General features: G+C 33.3%; 1 protein-coding gene across 7 annotated transcripts in view; it reads left to right on the top strand.

Annotated features, from left to right (window-relative positions):
* The window catches only part of LOC129755003 (ABC transporter G family member 20), a 185,659-nt gene that overhangs the window by 145,998 nt on the left and 19,357 nt on the right, over positions 1-20,304 (top strand). For all 7 annotated transcript variants that reach the window (XM_055751295.1, XM_055751292.1, XM_055751293.1 and 4 more), the window contains exon 3: positions 19,607-19,920. In XM_055751295.1, coding sequence (XP_055607270.1) covers positions 19,610-19,920 — 311 coding nt within the window. In that variant the 5' untranslated portion in view covers positions 19,607-19,609. The remainder of the gene's footprint in view (positions 1-19,606; positions 19,921-20,304) is intronic.

Below are 20,304 nucleotides of genomic sequence, written 5' to 3' on the forward strand. Positions count from 1 at the left end.
TACTATGATAAGTGTACTGCGGTTTGTTAAATTATTAAAAACTCCAAAAATTTCAGTTATTGTAAAGTAGCAATAACTTCTTCAATTTTCAACCGATTTTGATAAATAACCACTTGAAATCTTTGTTTTGAATTTATATTTAAGCGCTAAAGAAAATCAGATTTTTTAAATGCTACCATCGAGTCTAAAACTTTCGTTGAAACAAAATTTTCTCTAAAAAAATGCGTTTTTTATAATTTTTTTTCTCATAAAGTCACTAATATCAGCAATACTGTTGGTCAAACACAAAAACAGTGTTTAGATGATCGATAGAAAACTTATTCACCTTCAATATACAAAAGAGGGATTTCAAATTACTGTTATGCCGTCCGAGATATTTTAATCTAAGTATAAGAACTTTTTTAATTTTTTCGAAATTTCATATTTGGAGCATAACTCAAAAACGGCTCTACTGAGATTTTTTTGAATTTCATTTTCGGATTCAGCGTCCGATTTCATATGAGAAATGTTCTTCAGTTTACTGAGTTCAAAAATGCTTTAAACTAGTGTTACCTTCTGTTTTTGCCATTGGTAAACATCATCTACATGCTGTCGACACTCTAACTACACTTTTATAAACACGTGTAGTGTCCAGATGTGAATGTATTTATTTAAGTATCACACAATCAATCATAAAAATAACTTTGAATTAACTATATTTATAGTTCAATACCTAGAATCAGTCTTACATTTGTAGTTGAATTTATCATACTTACAGTTGAATCAATTATATCACTACAGTTGAATCTATCATATTAACAATTGAATCAATTTTACCATTTCAGTTGAATCTATTTTATTCATAGTTGATTGTGTAAGGTCAGTCATCAGTATGTAATTGAGTTTATTCTATTTCTAGTTTAAAGCGAAAACATCAACTTCGCTTTGATGATTGGTAAAACCTGCTGGAATAATCACAGTCGTCTTTTTTCTCCGTGTGAACAAAACTAAAAAAAATTAAAAGATTTCACATCAAACTTATGGTTGATTAAATGCATTCAGGTTTCAGATACAAGTAAAACGACGAGCTGTCTTTTGTTGGTATGCGTAAACATATAAATGTAGTACAAAATAAATTTGAACATTAATCAAAAGCCCGGAACATATTAAATATTCGTGTTTCGTCGCTAGTAGTTGGAATATCACGGAGGGTAAGGGGATGAAAAAAAATTTAAAATAGGAAAAATTTAACTAATTTGAACAAAAACTAATATGCAACAAATTAACACACTGTTTCCATTGCAGGGAATCGAATATTCGGATCATTTTGTGCAACAATTTAAAAAAAAATCGTAAATCCATATGGCGATAACGCTACAGTCTTCCAATCCATGGAGGGGAAAATGAAAAAAATGAAATTTTTAATGGTCCCGGCTAAGGTTGCCGAAATCACAGAAAAATCTATATTATCACATAATTTTGAGCAGAATTTCGTCACAGAATCTGCGTCACAGATTTTGGGTTTTTTTAATTCGCAGATTTTCTAAATTTTGCACAAATTTCCAAATTTATAATTTCTATTTGTCATTTTCGACTTTTTATTTCTAACTATTATTCATGAAAATTTGAGAAGAAGGTAATGTAAACTGATTTTTTAAAATTAAAACTGTAAGAAAATTCCAATTCGTTGATGTTTGACAGGATTTCCCTATGAACTTCATAAAAAAAGCGTTACAGAAAACCGTCACTGAATTTTAGGTTCAAATCACAGAAGTCGAGAATTTTTTTTGTTAAAAACACAGATTTTTTTTTTTGGCAACCATGGTCCTGTCCCTAACAGTCAACAAAATAAAGTTGAACGAAATAATAAATACGTTGAATGCGTATGATCTTAAATTCAGTTAAAATTCAATCTATCATCAGAAACATTTATTTTTAATATCGTTGAATGAGATGACTATTAATTTCATGTGTATAAGAAATATTTACTTCGCGGGTCCTGATCGAGGGTTGAGATTTTTTAAGAATCTCTGGCAGCATAGAAAAAAAATATGTGGGTTTTTTTTTTGAGAATGCTAAATTTTTTAACAGAAATTATAAAATTTTGGTGGACTCTTTAAATTCATTTCATATTTTTGAAAGAAAAAAAAATCTTCGAAAACCAAACAGAATCTTATAAAATGAAGAGAAAACATAAACATTAACAGTTTTGTCAGACAAGTTCATTTAATTCTTTTTTTTTCTGAATTCGAGATCCAAGCACTTATCCCAAAGAATTTTTAAACCTTATACAAAACTGGAAATTAATCCATTTTTCATTATCATTGGCCATGTGTGTTGTAACGTCACATTGTGTATCAATTATAAATCTATTAATCGTGTATCTGTTAAACAGTATGAAATGGAATAACTGAAATAACAAAAAAAAAATTCTAGCCATTTTTTTAAAAGTGAGAATGTTGATAACGGTAAGTTTTTATTTAGAATTTTTTTTTTCGGATTTTCATATTCATTAATTTTTTGAAATTCTTTGAATAAAATTAAACTTTGTCAATTTTCTTAATATTTAACAGTTAATAAAATTACGTTGTAGTTATTTCTTGTTAACTTGTTTTCTCAGTTAATAATGCCAGTAAGAAAAGAAAGCTTTGAGAATGATTTTCATCATGAAAACGTTTAAAAATAAGGTACCTTTTTCAAGATTTTTATTTAAATATCTCTGATCTATGTTTATTTTTGAACCAAGTGTTCAACAATCTTGTTCAGGCGATAAGAAGAAGCATTAAAGTATCTTGGTTGCACTCGAAAATTTATTTACTGATTGCATTTGATTAAGCACATAACACTGTCAAACTTACACTGAGATAGTAAATTAATCGTGTTGAAGAAAATACTTTTGACCGTCTTTTGTGAGAATCAAATCAATTTTCGAGACGTCACAACGCTTAAATATTGGTCCTTGCATCACCGAATCTTGAGCAAAAATAAGCATTTATTATTGTTTATCTCACATCAAGTTTTAAGGCTGGTGTTTTGAGCATCATTTTGCAATTAATTGCTGAGAATAAACTACAGCTTTGACAAAGTTGAGCAACAAATTAAAAAAAAATTATTAAAGTCCACTTAACTTCATCCCAACATTTATTTTAAATTTAAAGATAAATACACAATCCTCAACTCTCAACGCTCAATTCTCTCAATTTTTGATGGAAAAAAGAGCTTGGAAAACAACCTTTATGGCAGTGTGCATTTTATTTGGAAATAACAAAAAATAAAAATCAGCTCTCGAACTCAGGATTGCTTGAAATGGGTCAAATAGATTCCTGGTTTGAATTATAATTTTAAATTCATGATGTTATCTAATATTGATACTGAATCAATGTTGATACTGAATTTTTTGCTGACAACATTAAAAAGATGTGCATGAAATCAAGATCAAATTGAAAAATAGTTTTAAGTAATAAATTAATTAGCTTTTAAAAGGTGTAGCAAATAATATTAGGTGGGGTAGTATTTACACCACAATGAGCATTATTTCACTGATTCTTTAAGAGAGTCTTAGCAGTATGAATAATTGTGCCATTATGCATTTTTGCATTATGAGCCTATAAAATTTTATCGCTTGGATTTATGGTACCAGGTCACTTGTAATCAATTTTGCGAATGAGAGATGTAATGACATTCGGTAGGCAGTTAGCACTTTATAGGATATTTTTTATCGCTCAGGTTATTTTCGCTATGTTTAGAGTGTTGGTTTTTGAAAAAAAATCTGCCAAATTTGAGAAACGATCAATATTACATTAGTAGTTTTTAGTAGTTTTTTGTTATAAAGATTTTCGCTTGATTACGAGTCTTTAAGATAAGTGTTAGAAAGTCTATAATTTCAGGTAAGACAAACTAAGGTTGAAAAATTTCGCAAGTTAAGTTACGTTTCGAAAATTGTGGAAAATGTAAAAATAATCTGCAAAAGGCTAACAAAATATACTGTGAATCATCAAAAAAAGACACACAATATCTATGAACATTTTTTCTTGGTTGTCAATTTTTCTTCTTTCATTTCTGCCAAAATAATTAAAAAAAACAATAACGAGTTTGCAAAAATCAACAATAATGACCCACCTCGACGTGAGTTTAATGTATCCATCATAAAGACTTTTTTTTTCTTTTGCCTAGACGCATTGAAAATTTCACCTGGGGATGATTACGGAGCTGTTAGATGTCGAACAATCACGGTGATTTGCAAAATCTATTGAGATGAGCTGACTTTCTGGTGGTTATTTTTGCACTTTTTATCGTGCGGGTGAACGGCGTAAATAAAGCCGGCCAATGTTAAAATATGAGTTTCTTTGTCGAACCATTCCACTAGGGGGCCGTTCACATACCACGTGGACAACTAATGGGGGGAGGGGGGTATGGAAATGACCACGCTTGTCCACGTAGAGAGGGGTAGGGGTTTCGGTCATGTCCACGTGGACATACTTATTTTCAAAATATTTTCTAAAGGTGAATAAATATTAAGATGTTTAAATCAATATCTTAAAATTGCAAAGCTTTCCAATTAAAGTTTAAACAATTAGTAGCTACTTGAAAGCAAGTTATAAATATAATAATTCAGAAACTTAAAATCTTTTAAATTATTTCATGTCAGGAAATTCTTATTTGGTATTTTTCAAAATCAGCCTTTTCAATAACAAAAGGCTTAAAGTGGTGTTTTCGAACTGCCAAAACATAGGTATTAAAAAAAAATTATTTCAAATCTGTCCACGTGGACATCCGGGGAGGGGGGTAGGAGTTTGCCAAATGTCCACGCTTGTCCACGAAGGGGGAGGAGGGGGTAAAAAATCTCATTTTTCTGTCCACGTCGTATCTGAACGGCCCCTAGCTTGATTCGGGGTAAGTTCCACTTTCTCTGATTGCTTGTTTCCGTAACTTATTTTGAAAAGATTCCAATGAATATACTTTCCAAGATTTTTAATTAAGATGTTGCATTGTTTTTTTCTTTGGGTTTCGAAAATTTTATAAAAGGAAGAATGTTAATAAATGGTGAAGTTGTAAGCCAGGCTTTTCAAAAGTAAACTAAACACAATTTCCAATGGTTCAGAAAAAAATATACCTGTTTCCATGGCCGTAGGAACGGGGGGAGGGAGATTTGGGGGTTAACCGCCCCCCCCCCCCCTCAACGAAGGTCCAAAAATGCCAAGTGAATGTTTTTTGATAAACATAAAATTTTAAATTTCTTATAAAATTTTTTATGAACAACTAAAATGATCCAAGAGTAACAATAGTGTAACAATCTCAACTCCAAAACCTCAAAATCTCATTCCAGGACCACAATTCTACACAAGTTTTTCAAAAAACATGTTCACTTGTTTGTAGTAATTCAGTCCCAAATATTTGTCTTTAGAATTTCGAATCTTGCGTTCAAATGATTGTTTTAAATAAATTTTGTCAAAATTAACATAAACGATTTTTTGGAAGCCTTAAATATGATTCCGAATCGGCTGATGTGTTTCAATAAAAAAAAAAACAGTTTTTGCATGCAGTTTATCTTGATTTTAATGGAATTTTTCCTAAATTTGCCTGCATATTGGCCGGGATTTGGGGAAAATTTTGAAACAATATGCCCTTATTTCACAAGGTTGTAGGATAACATTGCCTGGATTTGCCCAGCCCCGATACTTGTAGAAAAATATATAGTTAGAATCCAGTATATTGTTTTTGATTTTCAGTTTGGATAAGTTTCAATATTCAAAATTCAAACCAATTTTAAGGTTTGGATCTGAAATTTTTATCCTCAATTTATATGCAGAGTTGGAACATAAGAAAATTTTTTGAGTCCAGAAATTTAAAATGTGAAACAATTTCCTCATTAACAATATTATCTTGTAAATTAACAAGTTCAATTCGATAAAAATTCACAAACTCAGAATCAAATCAAAAGATTTCTAGTAAAGGGTTCTGATACAAATTTCACTTTTCGTATTCAAGTTCATAGGATTTCTTATCTGGAATTTAGTTTCAGGGTTTTGAATATGGATTCAAAATGCAGAATTCATACTTGAAACTCAAATTCAAGGTTAATATTCAGATTCAACTGAATTTTAAGTATTATGATCAATATTTAAATATCGATGTTAAAAATTCATTAAAGTTTAAAATTGAAGTGAATCGGACTTCAGAACTTTGATTTTTGATTCAAAATTAAAATTTTAAATTCAACCAAAGCCAGTTTAGAAACAGAAAACTTGTGAAAATCACATATTAAAAATAAGATCTGGATTCATTTTAATTTGTTCTAGAAAAATCTAGGTTTGAATTATGGAATATAAAATAATAAATAATAATTTTTGAACCTGTTTTTTCCTCAGATAAAATTTCTGCTTGAAATTTAATTAATTAACATTTATTGCAGTTTCTTCAAAACCAAAGGTCTAGCTAAAATTTAAAATTTAAACAGAGTTTACAAGAGTAGAAAATAAACCTTATTTGAACCGTAAACCTAAATGAAGATCATTTTCACTCATGCATAAAATGGTCATGCTTGTAGTTCAAAAGAATTTGATTGCTTATTTAAATGAGTAAAAAAGTTTTTTTTTTCTAAATGAAGCGTTCAAAATACTTTTTTTTTTGTTTCAACTATAGTCGTTTCTAAAACATTGTGTCACTCGGGACTTTTATCAATGATGCAGTTGGCGCAACCGCATAAAAAAAACTTATCTTGAACAACTGTGTTTGATGTTTACTCTTGAGCCCGAACTCACGGACATCATCTCAGGAGGCAAATGACTTACCAACTAAGCTATATCACAAAGCTCCATATTTTTTTAAGCTTCATAAAAAAAAATTGGCATCTTCTTGGACTTAAAAAAAATTGATGCAAAACAGCTCTAACCTGAATAATTTGTACTTAATACGTATATGTACATTTTTCACTTGTGTATCCATTGTACAAGTAAAAATGTCAAAGGAAAAAAAGTTGTTATCAATTTTTAAATGAATTAAAACAAATATTCGAAGAAGCAAAGGGTGTTTTAAACATTTTTTAAGAAATTCAACAGTTATTTCTGATTGTAGACTTCTGCTTGCGTCCTCTATCGAAATTCGTTCTTCTGGTTCATTTCATCCTATTCATCATTATTACTGAGACACTGTTTCGAACATTTTGACGCAGCACTAACAGTGATGAATTTCACCCTGAAAAAAGTTAGCCCATTTTTGAAGCTTAATGCCTTTTTAATCCTAACTCAAATCGAAATGAAGTGTGATGAAATATGTGTCATAGTTTAGGCTTAAAGAAAAACCGTATTCAAAAGAAATTGGCCGAAGGGAACCAAAGTTATTCATGAAAATCTGGATTTTCATGTTCCTCCCGAACAAAATGTCTCAAAATCCCATACAAACTTCAGGCTCGTTGAGCGACCCCTTCCCCTGACCCGATCTGGCCCAAGTTTGGCATGAAATCTTGTACTCGGCCTAGGACCAATTACCGCCTGCAGCGCATAACGTTTCACAAGTTTGAAATTTCCCATACAAATTTGGTGCAGTCTAATGAGCACCCATGCTAATTGATGAAAAACTCTGACCATTAGACTTCTGAAGAGATTACGAGATATTACTGACATATCAAGACTCCAGGGGATATAAGTCCTCACTCTGCCTATAATTATTCGGCACGTTCCTATTGGTAAGTTATCATTTGACGACCTGTTGCCGTCGTTGAAGAAATTTTAACTAGATAAGAATTTGAACCAAACTCATAAAGCACGTTAAGGATATATCTCTGCTTAAAAAACACTCAACACTCCACCAAATAATAATGATACTTGACTTCCATTCTTAGGGGGAATAAGGGCAAAACGATCACCTGAACACATTGCGGACCAAATACGAGATTGCTTGACGCGTGTGTGCTTTATTGAGAAACATAACTCAAATGTGATACGTTTTATTTAGAAACTTCAATGAAAAAAATTGTAAACAACACTTTCGATAACCTAAGGACACTAAATTTGTGAAATTTGGTTTAGTGGTTTCTGAGTGAGAGAATGCCAAACTTCGGTGTTTTAAATTCGAGACCCAATTTCTAACTGTTATACTTAGTGGATGCGATTGACATCTCACAAAAAAGGCTATTTGAAGAACTTTTTAGAACTTCAAGTCCATAGAAGGCTATTTGATGCCCTATTTATAAGTTTATTACTGTGTGATGCCATTGGCGTCTCACAGAAAGGCAATTTGAAGAACATTTTGTAGCTATCATGCTCGCATTCGAGAAAATTCGGTACCAATTCCCTTTGGAACCATTGTTCAGCGAAATTCGAATTTTGGAGACACGCGTAAACACTAACAAATTTATTTACGTTTCTTTTGCTCTAAATTGGCCAATTCAGCTTTCAAGGCTTCTGGAATTAGGTGTGAGGGCTAGCGATTATAAGTAATGGTTGCAACACAAAAAGGTGCAATTATTTTAGAGATTTTTTGAGTCTCCTTAATTTTTTTAACAACATGAAAAAAAATTATTTTCTTAAGCAAAACCTTCATTTATCAAAAGAAAATCCAAGTATTTTATACGGCAGTAAATAGGCAGTAAAAAACACACAGTTTTACTTAAACAAAAAGTTCCCATCTAGCCCCGCGTGGCCATGATGCCCTTATATCCCCACTTCCAAAATGAAACCTTACGGTATTTTTTCCTCGTTTCCCTCTCGATAAATTTATCAAAAGATCATCGCTTTTAATGATCTTTCAAATTTGAGAGCTAAACATTTCACGACGCGAGCAAAGCATTTCACTTGGCTGCCCGGCTGCATGTCACGTTCCAACAAATGGAAAGGTCTGAAATTTTCACGATAACCATACCGAGGAAAATAGGATTCCTCCTGTTTGCTCAACAACGCGCTGGGTTGGTTGCCTACTTTAAGGGGGGAAAGAGAAAAGCAGAAGGGGACCCCAGCACAACAATACGAAACAATATTATTTCATTTTAACGGTTCGCGGGAAAATGTGACGCTCGTGTTTGCCAACAATGAACGGCAGCGGAGTTCTTCTAGAGGAGCAGAAAAAAAGTCGTATAAATTTTACAACGCGATGGTTTTACGGTGTTCATATCCTCTGTAAAAAAAAAAGGACATTACACGCTGCCACACCGATTCAGATGCCGTTTATTTGAAGGGGCAAAATGCGCCAAGAGGAAACGCAGGGCACCGCTCAATTTCCCAGGGAGCGCATTTCGGTACAGTAACGATGCATTCGATTGCCAGTAACCGATATAGCAGCTTAAATGCCACCAGAAAAACTGGCAAAAGAATTTAAAAAATTTCCACCATTTCGTTCGGTTGCAGCTGCAAGTACGTCGGTTTGTTTTGAAATCTGAGCAATGAAAAATTCACCTCCACCATCCAACAAAACTTAACGCAATGTTTCGGTGCGATGAGAAGGTGGCAAGCTGGCTAGCTCAAAGTGTGGGTGGTAAGTTGAATGAATGGAAACTGAAACGAGGCACGCAAACGATTTCACGGGCGAGCTGCAATGAATGCATTTCTCGTGCCGCTGTTGCTGCTGCTGCTGCCAAGCTGCCGAGAACAACGACGACGATGACGACGACGCCGAGTTAAACGAATGGGTTTTGGACATACATTCATTCATTCGTTGTTGGTACACTATTTGAATAACGGTTTGATTTTAACTGCTTTCTAACATTGTACCCAATCTGTCAAGGATAATCTACATCTCCGATTAACATCACGTTCAAACAAAGAGTAATCCGAGCGTCAACAAAACGGTTTCTTGGCATGTTTTAAATGCCGGACTGTGCAACATGTGATTGAGTAGTTATTTAATTTTTTCAAAATGGTTGTTATTATCTATGTATAAAATTTTATAAAGTAAAATGAAAAATTCCCCCTATTTTTCATATTGGCAGGATGCTAAATTCGGCTAAAAGAGCACAGATAAGTCCTGTTTCTTGATGAAAGGCAGCAAACGCATCTGAAGACACTCTTTCATGTAATTATCCTGGTTCATAGACCCGGCTGCAACGAAAATGTCGCTTTTCAAACCACCTGGAGTCATTGAACCCGAATAGCATCACAAAAAAATTCATAATCAAATCATGATTAGATGAGTTTTCTTTAATGGTTACAAGATTAAGGTTACAAACATTTCGAATTCCATGATCGCAAGCGTGGCTCAGTAGAACGAGTTCCACAAAGTAAATGGATGGTATTCCGTAATTGGCCGAGATCATCAATATTGATCATATATAAAAAGTATGGTGCCTGGAATTGACAGCACATTCACAATGTCCAAAAATGATGCCCTCTCTTTGAACATCAATAACAGCGCTGGCCACGTCCTGGAAGTCAAATGATAAATTTGAAAAGACAGAATGGGATGAAGGAATAATTTTGTGTTTTTGGGCCGAGGCTTCCTCTGCATCCTAGCAAATAAATAAGTTAAAGGAATTGGTAAAAAAGATTCGATCAAGATATACTCTTGTCTAGTGAAATGAAGTTTAAAATGAAAAACAAATTATGTTATCACACTTGCCATTTTTTTCTTATGATACACAAAAATTGGATACAAAATTTCCGTATGAAGCCTCTATAATGGGAAGAGTAAAAGTTTTAACCCAAGTTCTTGGAGACCAGATCAAAATACTGCAATGTTGAAAACCAAAATTCAATATATTACAGCAATTGGTACTTTTTTTTATTTTACTAACCTTTACTTTAAATTCACCAAATATCGGATTTTGGGACCATTACAATTCTTTTTTATATTTCACCATTATATTTTTTTAACAAATGTTTGCAATTGACAAACTTTTGTTGAGTAGCCATATTTCAACATATTTTGCCACTGCAGGATTTTAAAATAAGTGATCTTGAATATATTGAAATTTAAGCAAAACTATTATGTTTTGCTGATTTAAAATTAGTAAGAATTAACATAAACGTCGAATGATTGAATACTTCATTCAAAAACTGACGTAAACATTATTTTATTGATATAAAAAAATATTTGGAGAAAGAATCCATCAGTGCCATTTTTAAAATAATATGATTAAATTGCAAATTTCTCAAGATGGAACCGATAACGGGTATACCTATCAATCGGGAAACTCAGTAATAGTAGCTCATCAATTTTTTCATTTTTGTATTTTTTTTACCACAATCTAATAAATAATGTTTGTGTCGATTTTCTTAACTTAGTTGGAAAAAATTTAAAATTAAAGGAAAACTTAGCTGTGTGCATCAATTATTTCAATTGATCGAATCGAAAATAACAATTCATGGACTTGGACATCTTAATACAAGACTGCTCTCACTTACAGGCGCGGTCCTATGGGGGGGGTGATCGGGGTGATCACCCCCCCCAAGCGGAAAATAACCGTTACAAAATACCCGTAAATGCTCGAATTTCTTTAACAAATTTGAACTTCCCCTAGTAGATGTGCTTTAGAATTTTCAAAAAATTTCCACTCCGTGGGGGTGTTTAATCAACGAAAAAGTTTGCTTATAACTTGAAGGCTCAAAATTGAAGAAAAATCGGTCTACCAAACTCAAGCAGCTGTTACTTGCAATTCCCTGGACCAAATTATACCAATCATCTTCTGTTGAATTACTATTGAATTTGAATTTGCTAACCTTTTATCTATTTCATATTTTAGTAAGGTAATGAAATGTAGGGACATTTTTTTTTATTGTCACTAATATCCCGCATATGCCTAAATTTACATGAGCAAATTGTGATAAATTTTGTATTTGTTTCAAAATCTGAGGTTCTTAATTCTTCAGTATGTTTTGAATTTTAATGGAATGACAAATTTGAAAATCTCAAATAGGGGGTTAATATTGTTATAACACTGAAATACTTGAATATTTTTTCCTTTTGAAGTCATACATTGATTGCCTTTACCATGCACAAACTGATGTCAAACTGATGTCAAACTTATTTCAAAATCCAATGCAGTAATATTCTCTCTTGTTTATAAGGAATTCATAATTAGATTGCAAAATAACAATTGAATTTTTGAGTCACAGTAAAGATTCTCTTGCACGAATTCATCTTCCCCTCGATTTAACATCATTGAAATATGCATTATAAAACTTCAAACTAATCTATATTAAGAAATTCGCAAAAAAAAGATCCAATTTAATTTAATTTGGTTTGAAATCTATTACATCAAGCATTCATATAATGGACGGCCGTAAAAAATTCAAGTATATACTACCAAACAGAAATTGAATATGAAAATTTTAAAATTTAATAGTTAAAGTTTGAGATTTAAAAACTTTTTAAAGATTCCCAAATTCAAGTTAAGGCGTTAATAAAACACAACAGATTCCAGAGCAACAATAAATCAAACGAAGAAATTGTGGGCAGTGTTTGTAACTTTTGCGTTTCCTATGAGTTTTTAGAGCCAAAAAGGAATAAAACCTTTTATAAAAGCTGTTTCAATATGGAGGAATTCGAGTTTTGAGAAAGAGATTCAAATTCATCTTCAAAACTCAAAATCTGCATTCACAATTATAGCTCAAGGAAACAAAATTCACATTTTCCGAGGTGCAAAGAATTTGAAAACTGACGTTCATCCTTATTCTAAGCCATATTGTCTCCTTATTCCCGAAGCCGATGTGACAGAGGTTCATGACCAGCTGACTACAAGATGAGGATAAGAACTCAAAAAGTTCATTCTAAAAGACATTTCTGACCTAAAGCGACTACTGGAATTTGGTGAATAGGGTGATTCAACTATCGTCATCTCACGCAAGGCGCAGAATAAAGAGGTTTGACTTATTTAGGGGTACTTAATGCAAATTTGTATTTTTTCTATCTGCTCTGTTTTTCGGTATAATTTTCGAAAATACTAGATTAATAAACATTGAAAAAGTTTGTGCACTTTCTAGCAAAAGTGTACAGTATCAAAAAGATTTAGAAAAAAATGGTTCTAACTCCATGATAAATTTTTCTGAAGACTGTGAGTAATTTACCGTGACTTCTGGACGACAAAATTATAGAAATAAAAAAAAAATTAAATATGTTTTTTTCCCATCGTTGTTTTTTAGGATCAAAATCTGTACGATACATGTATTTTTTGGGAATTAATCATACAGTGGCATTCTTCCCTAAAATCTGCATCGATGAATGAATAAAAAATAATATATAGATTCAAAATCATTATTTGTTGTTCATGTATGTCAGTTGCTTCATCAGTTATCATTGATCAATGGAACTCTAAACTAATTAGTTTTCTGACAACAAATCTGACAAAAAAATCGATTTAAGGACTTAAACTTTTTCCAAAATCGGTTAGCCAATGTTTTATTTTTCCCTTGTGGATTAAAACTTTCCCATTATAAGTCGATTATTTTTTTCGGCAACAAGGCAATCCATCAAGTTAACATTCGAAATAGCTTTTTCTGACTTTTGACTTACATCTACTGCTGGATTTCAAGATCTACACCAATTATATTGCCGAAATCTTATCTTATTTTTTAACTGATCCACATAATTATTTTGAAATTTTAAGTTAAAATCCAGTTAAAGTCTGAAACTCTACATCTGACAGTTTGGCTATTTTTATTGCAATTGATTAATACTCTTCACTAAATTAACCTTTCAAGGCTTCATTCCATGTTTTTTTTTTATTGTAAATCAATATTATTTTGAGAGTTTGGAATAATGAATAGGTACCTACATGCAGTAAATTACTCCAATGAAAAATTTAATGACCGTCAATCAGCTTGTAGTTCATAGCGATAATTAACTAAAACTTATCCTAAAACTATACTTTTTGTTTGGTTTAGCACTAAAAAAGATTCAGAAGCTCATCAATGTGCGTATAATTTTCATTTGTAAAATGACATTTTTAACAAGAAATTCTTTAAAGATCTTTGAAAATGACAATTTCAAACTACCACATAAATAAATTATGACAATTTTCTTTTTATTAAGATTTTTTTGCAGTGAATATTAAAGATTTTCTGGTTGTTCTATAAATAATGAAAAAGTTTGTTAAAAGATATCATTATTCTTCTCTTATTTCATATGTTTCGAAATACATCTGATTTTGTTCAGTGAAAATTGTACGCATTTGAAAGTGGAAACCCTAACTCCCCCTCCCCCCGCCACCCTCCCAATTTTTTCGCTTTTTCAAAATGATCGTTTTTTCACCAGATATTACGTTCCTTCATATTGACTGATTTTTAAAAATTTGGAAAATCACCCCCCCCAAGAGCCAACTCTAGGACCGCCCCTGCTCACTTACAATACAACTGAAACACGCTACATTTTACATTTCATTTAATATCGAAATTGACAATTAAGGCAATATACTATATTGACAAGAGCTGAAAATTCTTCCCAATCCACACACTTTTTTCGATCTACTATATTTTCTAACTTTCCAGTAAAATAATTGTGTTCTTTTGCGTGCTCAATTCTTTCTTCATTCATCTTCCCGTATATACCAGAATTTTCTTTGCTTTTTCTTATCCTTCTTGGATTTCTGTTTTATCATATATTTTTTCTAACTCCTTCTTTTAAGTATCCATAATTTTATTTCCATCCTTTTTTCATTTTTCACTCAATTGTCAATTGATTTCTTTCTTTTTGTGCACACTACTTTTCAGGCTCGATTGTTAATTTTTATTGCTGTTTTACTCTTCTTTTTTAATATTTTTTTATTCTTGTTTTATTTTTTTTTAAATTTTTTCACATCTTTCTTTTTTTAATGCCTTTTCTCACACTCTTGTTCTTCATTCTCCACTCCATTTTCTGTTTACTCCGTCCCTTTTCCATTACACACTTATTTCCATTTAGTACATTTTCTCACTTTCCAATAATACTTTTTTTTTTTTCTTTTTCCGTGTTCGATTTTTATTTCGACTTTCTACACTTTTTTCAATCCTCTTAATTTTTTTATTCTCCATCATTCTTCTTCATTTATATTCTCCCGTCAATTAATTTTCATTCTCCCTTTTTCCGTTTTTCTTCCTCCGTCTTCCTCCAAATATAATGTATATTTTTAATTTTTCTCATTAAAGCTCAATCCTTCTGTACCTTAATTTCGGGTGGGTTTCTGTTAATTTCCCATTCTTCGATTTCAATAATCTTCTCCTCTGTTTTCCTAGGTAATCCATGGTATTTTTCTTAAATTTTAATTCGTTTTTCACACGATTTTTTCAAAATTTCTCTCTTTTCAAGAATGTTTGTAACTTTCATCAATGAGAATCATGATACTACTCCTGTCATGAGTCTGTAACATCTGTTCATACGAGACTTCATACTCCCCCTTTCGGGGGATTGAATTATCTTACTCTGGAATTTTGAATCATCCTGCTTCCCCTCTCAGGATTTTGAACTTGAGTGCTCTTTTCAGGAGCCTACTGCCACCATTATCAAATCGGATATGCCCTTTGGGGGGAAGAGGGGTTGTAACTTCTATCATTTAATATTCTGATACTGTTTACAGGAGTTTGAATTTTCCATTCTAATACGGCCCCCCCTCATGGTTTTGTATTCTTTTCGCCTAGAACTCATGCTCATCATTTCTGGGATTTGAACATCGTTTTTCATGTAAATACTGCTTTTCTCAGAAGTATGAATTTCATCCGATGATCCCCACACCGTTCATTTATTAGGGAAAATAACTTGAAAATCTTCACAACCACACACCTACATTAAAAAGGGCCTGGATCATTTTTTTTCCAAACATTATCAAAAATAATTTTTACCAGTTAAAAAACTATTCATTCACTTTTTCAACTTCACATCACATAGATGAACCGATTCCTCCTCCTTCTTTAAAGCTTTGAAAAACAGACATTTTCAGTCACCGAAACAAATAAAATGAAGGCTCGCATCGAACCGACCGTGCTGTTGTCGAAATCAACCGAATATTTTTCATTCGCTTCAATTTGCAAGCAGTCACAAAACGCTAACTTTGAAAGTTACATAGATAAATTTTGTAAGCATGTATGGAAATCGATTAAATTTTCTGCGAAGTTACCTGATAATTAAATGTAAGCTTATGCAAATTTTTGTGATGTTCTGTCAAGTGGTTTTTGAGATAATAAATTTTCGACTTAAATTTTTGGGCAACACGTGTGAAATTTATAATGCATACTATGAACCATAGTACATGGAAAATAACAGGTAGGCCATTGCGCTTATTCTCACTTGAAAGCTCCATGTATACACAGAGCATGCATGCATACTAACAAAAATAGTTCTGATCATTTGGCGGTTTTATAAAGAATTGCAATCAAATTATTAATTATTCCATCGATAGCCATCCGATACTTTTGAAAAGGGCTTCAGATTTAAGATTGATTCTTCAGGCTCATCGGGAACTATTTTTTGCGTTAGATTTTTGGATAGGAACCATAAATAATGAGCATTCAAAAGAAGTTTTCATCGACGTCCTTCTTTGATGAAAGCAAGAAATGTAATATTTTCATATTTCTGTGATGAAAAGTCAATTTGTTACAATTTTTAATAAAATCGCTCAGGAAAAATGTCACACAAGGCAAAAATACCACCAAATTTTGATTCAAAATCGACAAAAAGCTGTGTTGAAAAGCCAAATATTGTTGTTGCATTAAAATACAGCAGTGCATATTTTTCTCATAAATTTAATACTGGTCAATTTTAAGAAAAATGTGATTTTATGATAATTTTCATACATTTGTCTGTTTTTCAAAAACTATTTTTGCGGCGTCTTACCAATACATTAAAAGAGAGCGATATAGCCTACCTTGTTATTTCACAGTACTATGACTACGATCCACCTTTTTTTTTCCAAATTATGACAATTTTTGATTACGTTTGCTGTTCCCTAAAGCTTGACCTTCAAAATAACCCTTGCTGACCCGGTGTGCTTTGCTACCCCTTCCATGGAAAAAAAATAAGTTCGTTTAAATTATTATAATCAAAATGAACTTGTTTTAAAATTAAATTTACACAAATGCTTTGACATTGGTTTTGTTAAAGATATGTATGTTATATTAATTGATTATGAAAGTCTACATTCGCGAAAATTTTAAGCGTCTTTCGATACAATGTATCATCAAATTTGGTTAAAACTTATTTTTCAATTCAATAAATCATCTCATTGTATTAAAACGCTAAGTTTTTCAATTTTTAGCAAAAATCCTTCGAGTAATGTTCAAATTTTTGTTAATTTTGTATGTGAGCCCCTCTCCCTACCCTTTTCTGGATTTTGAAGGGTTTCAAAGTATTATAGAAATCATAACTGGTCTTGAAACAGACTACACCTCAAATTTCACGTTACTCAGTTCAGTAGTTTCCGAAAATTGTTCGAATTGTGTCAAATTTTTGTTAATTATGTATGGGAATTCCCTCTTTTTGGATGCGGAGAGGTTTGAAAGCATTATAGAAACCATTCATGGTCTTGAAAACGGCTACACACTAAATTTCACGTGAATCGGTTTAGTAGTTTCCAAAAATTGATCGAATTGTGTCATATTTTCATTATTTTGTATAGGAGCCACCCTCCTTTAAAACGGAACGGGTTTTAAGTATTTTAGAAACTAGGTCTCGTCGTCCATTACGATGAAATCAAAATTCGTCAACAATGTCTTTTACAGCTTCCGAGACTTTGTTCTTGCAGTAGGGTTTGATATTCCCAATCTCGAACGAAGAGGTTGGGGTCTTAAAGTCTGTTTCACATAGAATCTGGTCGCATCTTTTCATTTACTGCAGCGCCCCTAGTTGTCACATCGCGAATCTATTGACAGTGTTTTGATCCGGATGGTTTGTTTACTTAGTGGTGAAAATTTCATCAAGATTGAAGCAGTCAGTCAAAAGTTATCGACGATGGAACGCGAAAGGCGAGAAAAAATTCTGCACACTTGCGTAGAGAAACCGACGTGGTCAAGGGTAAAGATCGCGAAATTCCTGAAATATCCAAAATTGACTGTTAATTCGTTGCTGCAACGTTACCGGGAGACCCTTACGGTGGATCGAGCAAAACAAACCAGGCGTAAAAGTGGAACATATGAATGGAAGCTGCGAGCAAAGGTAATTCGATCAGTTTACAATAATCCTGGAATCTCCTTGCGTGATTTGGCGAAAAAGTTCAAGACAAACCACAGTACAGCTCGACGAATTTGTATGCGACAAGGTTTGCCGTCGTATCGTGCAAGCAAACATCCCAACAGGACGCTGAAACAAAACCAGGGCAAGGAAGTTATACGAGAAAGTGTTGACCAAGTACAACGGATGCATTTTGATGGACGACGAAACTTACGTCAAAATGGATTTTGGACAAATACTCGGTAACAAATTTTTCCTTGCGAAGCGTAAAGGGAATGTTGCGGGTAGATTCAAGCAGGGTTGGCATTATTCATCGTCATTAGTCAAATGACTGTGACTGTTGAGCCTCTTGGTCCGTCAAACTCAATTGACTGTTCCTTAACGACCAGTCACTTCGTTTGCCAGTCATTCAACCCCCAGTCGTTTGAAGCTAGAAAAATTTCATAGTCAAGCATTCACCAATCGCAGTCGAACGAGTCGTCGACCGAACTGAAGACGAAAAAGAAACGCATTTATTATTATTGTTACTCCTGCCAGCAAGCCGAAGACGACCGAAGACGAAAAAGAAACGCATTTATTATTATTGTTGCCCCTGCCAGCAAGCTCGTTTTCAGTTTTTTATTGCTATTGTTGCTCTCTGCCAGCAAGTCGTTCAATTAGTTGTACCTGCCGCCAGCAGCCGATCGAAGTGTGAAGGGATTTGCCAGTCACTCTCAGGAGAAATTTGACCATGTGTAGGAGTTTCGCCAGTCGCATGATGGAGAAATGTTGATTGTTGTCGTGCTTTATCCGTCATGCGAGTAGTGAGGCTCTGTCAATTGAGTAAGGTGCCGGTCGTTCGATGAAACAAAACTATTTGGGTCAAGCGTGACGGGCGAAATTTACCAACACTGGATTCAAGTTTGTTTTCGCAGATAAATTTGCTCGTAAGTTAATGATTTGGCAAGAAATCTGTAGTTGTGGGAAGAAGACTAAGATTTTCATCACTGGGGGCACAATGAATGGAAATGTTTACAAAGAAGAATGTCTCCAGAAGAGGGTTTTGCCATTCATTCGGTCCCACAAAGGTCCGGTGAAGTTCTGGACGGACCTGGCAAGCTGCCACTACAGCCGGGATGTCGTTAAGTGGTATAAGGAGAACAAGATCGATTTTGTTGAAAAAAAGTATCAATCCATCAAACTGTCCGGATTTTCGTCCCATCGAGAAATATTGGGCAATAGTTAAGGGCAAACTGAAGAAATGTGGCAGAACCATGAAAAAACCCGCTCAAATAAAAAAAATGGTGGAACAAGATGGCGAATGAGGTTACCAGCAGTACTGTGCAGAAAATGATGGGTGGTATCACAAAAAAGTACGAAAAGCTGACGAAGATTTTTATGTATTTTTTTTCCTTAAAGTGCTATAAAAACCCTACAAAATGGCATTTTTACTTTTGTTGTACGTTATTTCTTTGCGGAGAAATTATCTATTTTATCCGACCAGATTCTATTTATGTGAAACAGACATTAGACTATTAACATAGAACAAAGTATAATTCACTCCCTTCTTTTCGATTCCTTGCAGACCATGGACGCCGAATCGGAGGGCATCCAGCCGGTGAGCCCCAACGGAAACGGACCAGCAGTACTGATGATGACAACGGCCCCAGTAACGACTTCGGAAAAAGCATCGGTCACAGTAACGTGCGCAGTTGATCACGACGATACACACCGGGAGCTGGCAGCCCGGAGACGGATGTTCATGTCCCAACCATCGACGGTTGCCATCCGAAGGCAGCAGGCAGTTTGCGTCCGGAGGGCTCACAAAATCTACGGAACCAAAAAGAATCCGAACGTTATTCTGGATGGGTTGAACATGACTGTTCCCAAAGGATCGATGTAAGTTGAAGATTGTAGACCTAGGATAAGTTTTAAAAAAATCAAAGTATTTTATATAATTTGTAAAAAGCTAGGTTTGAATTTCCTTCAGTCAAGCTCTGTTTCAGTAAAAAAAAATCCACCCGAGAAATATCCGCTTCAAGGATTAAAATTGTTCATATCCAGTGCTTCAGCTTTTTCCGACTCACTCTCTTTCTCTCTCTTTGTTGAATCATCGACAGATATTATGCTGCTCTGAAATTAGCATTGAAATTTAAAACTAATTAATTGCAGCTCACTTCTCCCCGCTTAATTAAATTCTATCGCGTACCTACTTCGCTGGTTCGTAATAAGCAGCCGTAAATTTGAGGAAGAGTTTTTTTTCTCCAAGTGGGAGGATTGAGG

The sequence above is a fragment of the Uranotaenia lowii genome, chromosome 3, assembly GCF_029784155.1.
Source record: "Uranotaenia lowii strain MFRU-FL chromosome 3, ASM2978415v1, whole genome shotgun sequence".
In the NCBI taxonomy this organism is placed as follows: Eukaryota; Metazoa; Arthropoda; class Insecta; order Diptera; family Culicidae; genus Uranotaenia; species Uranotaenia lowii.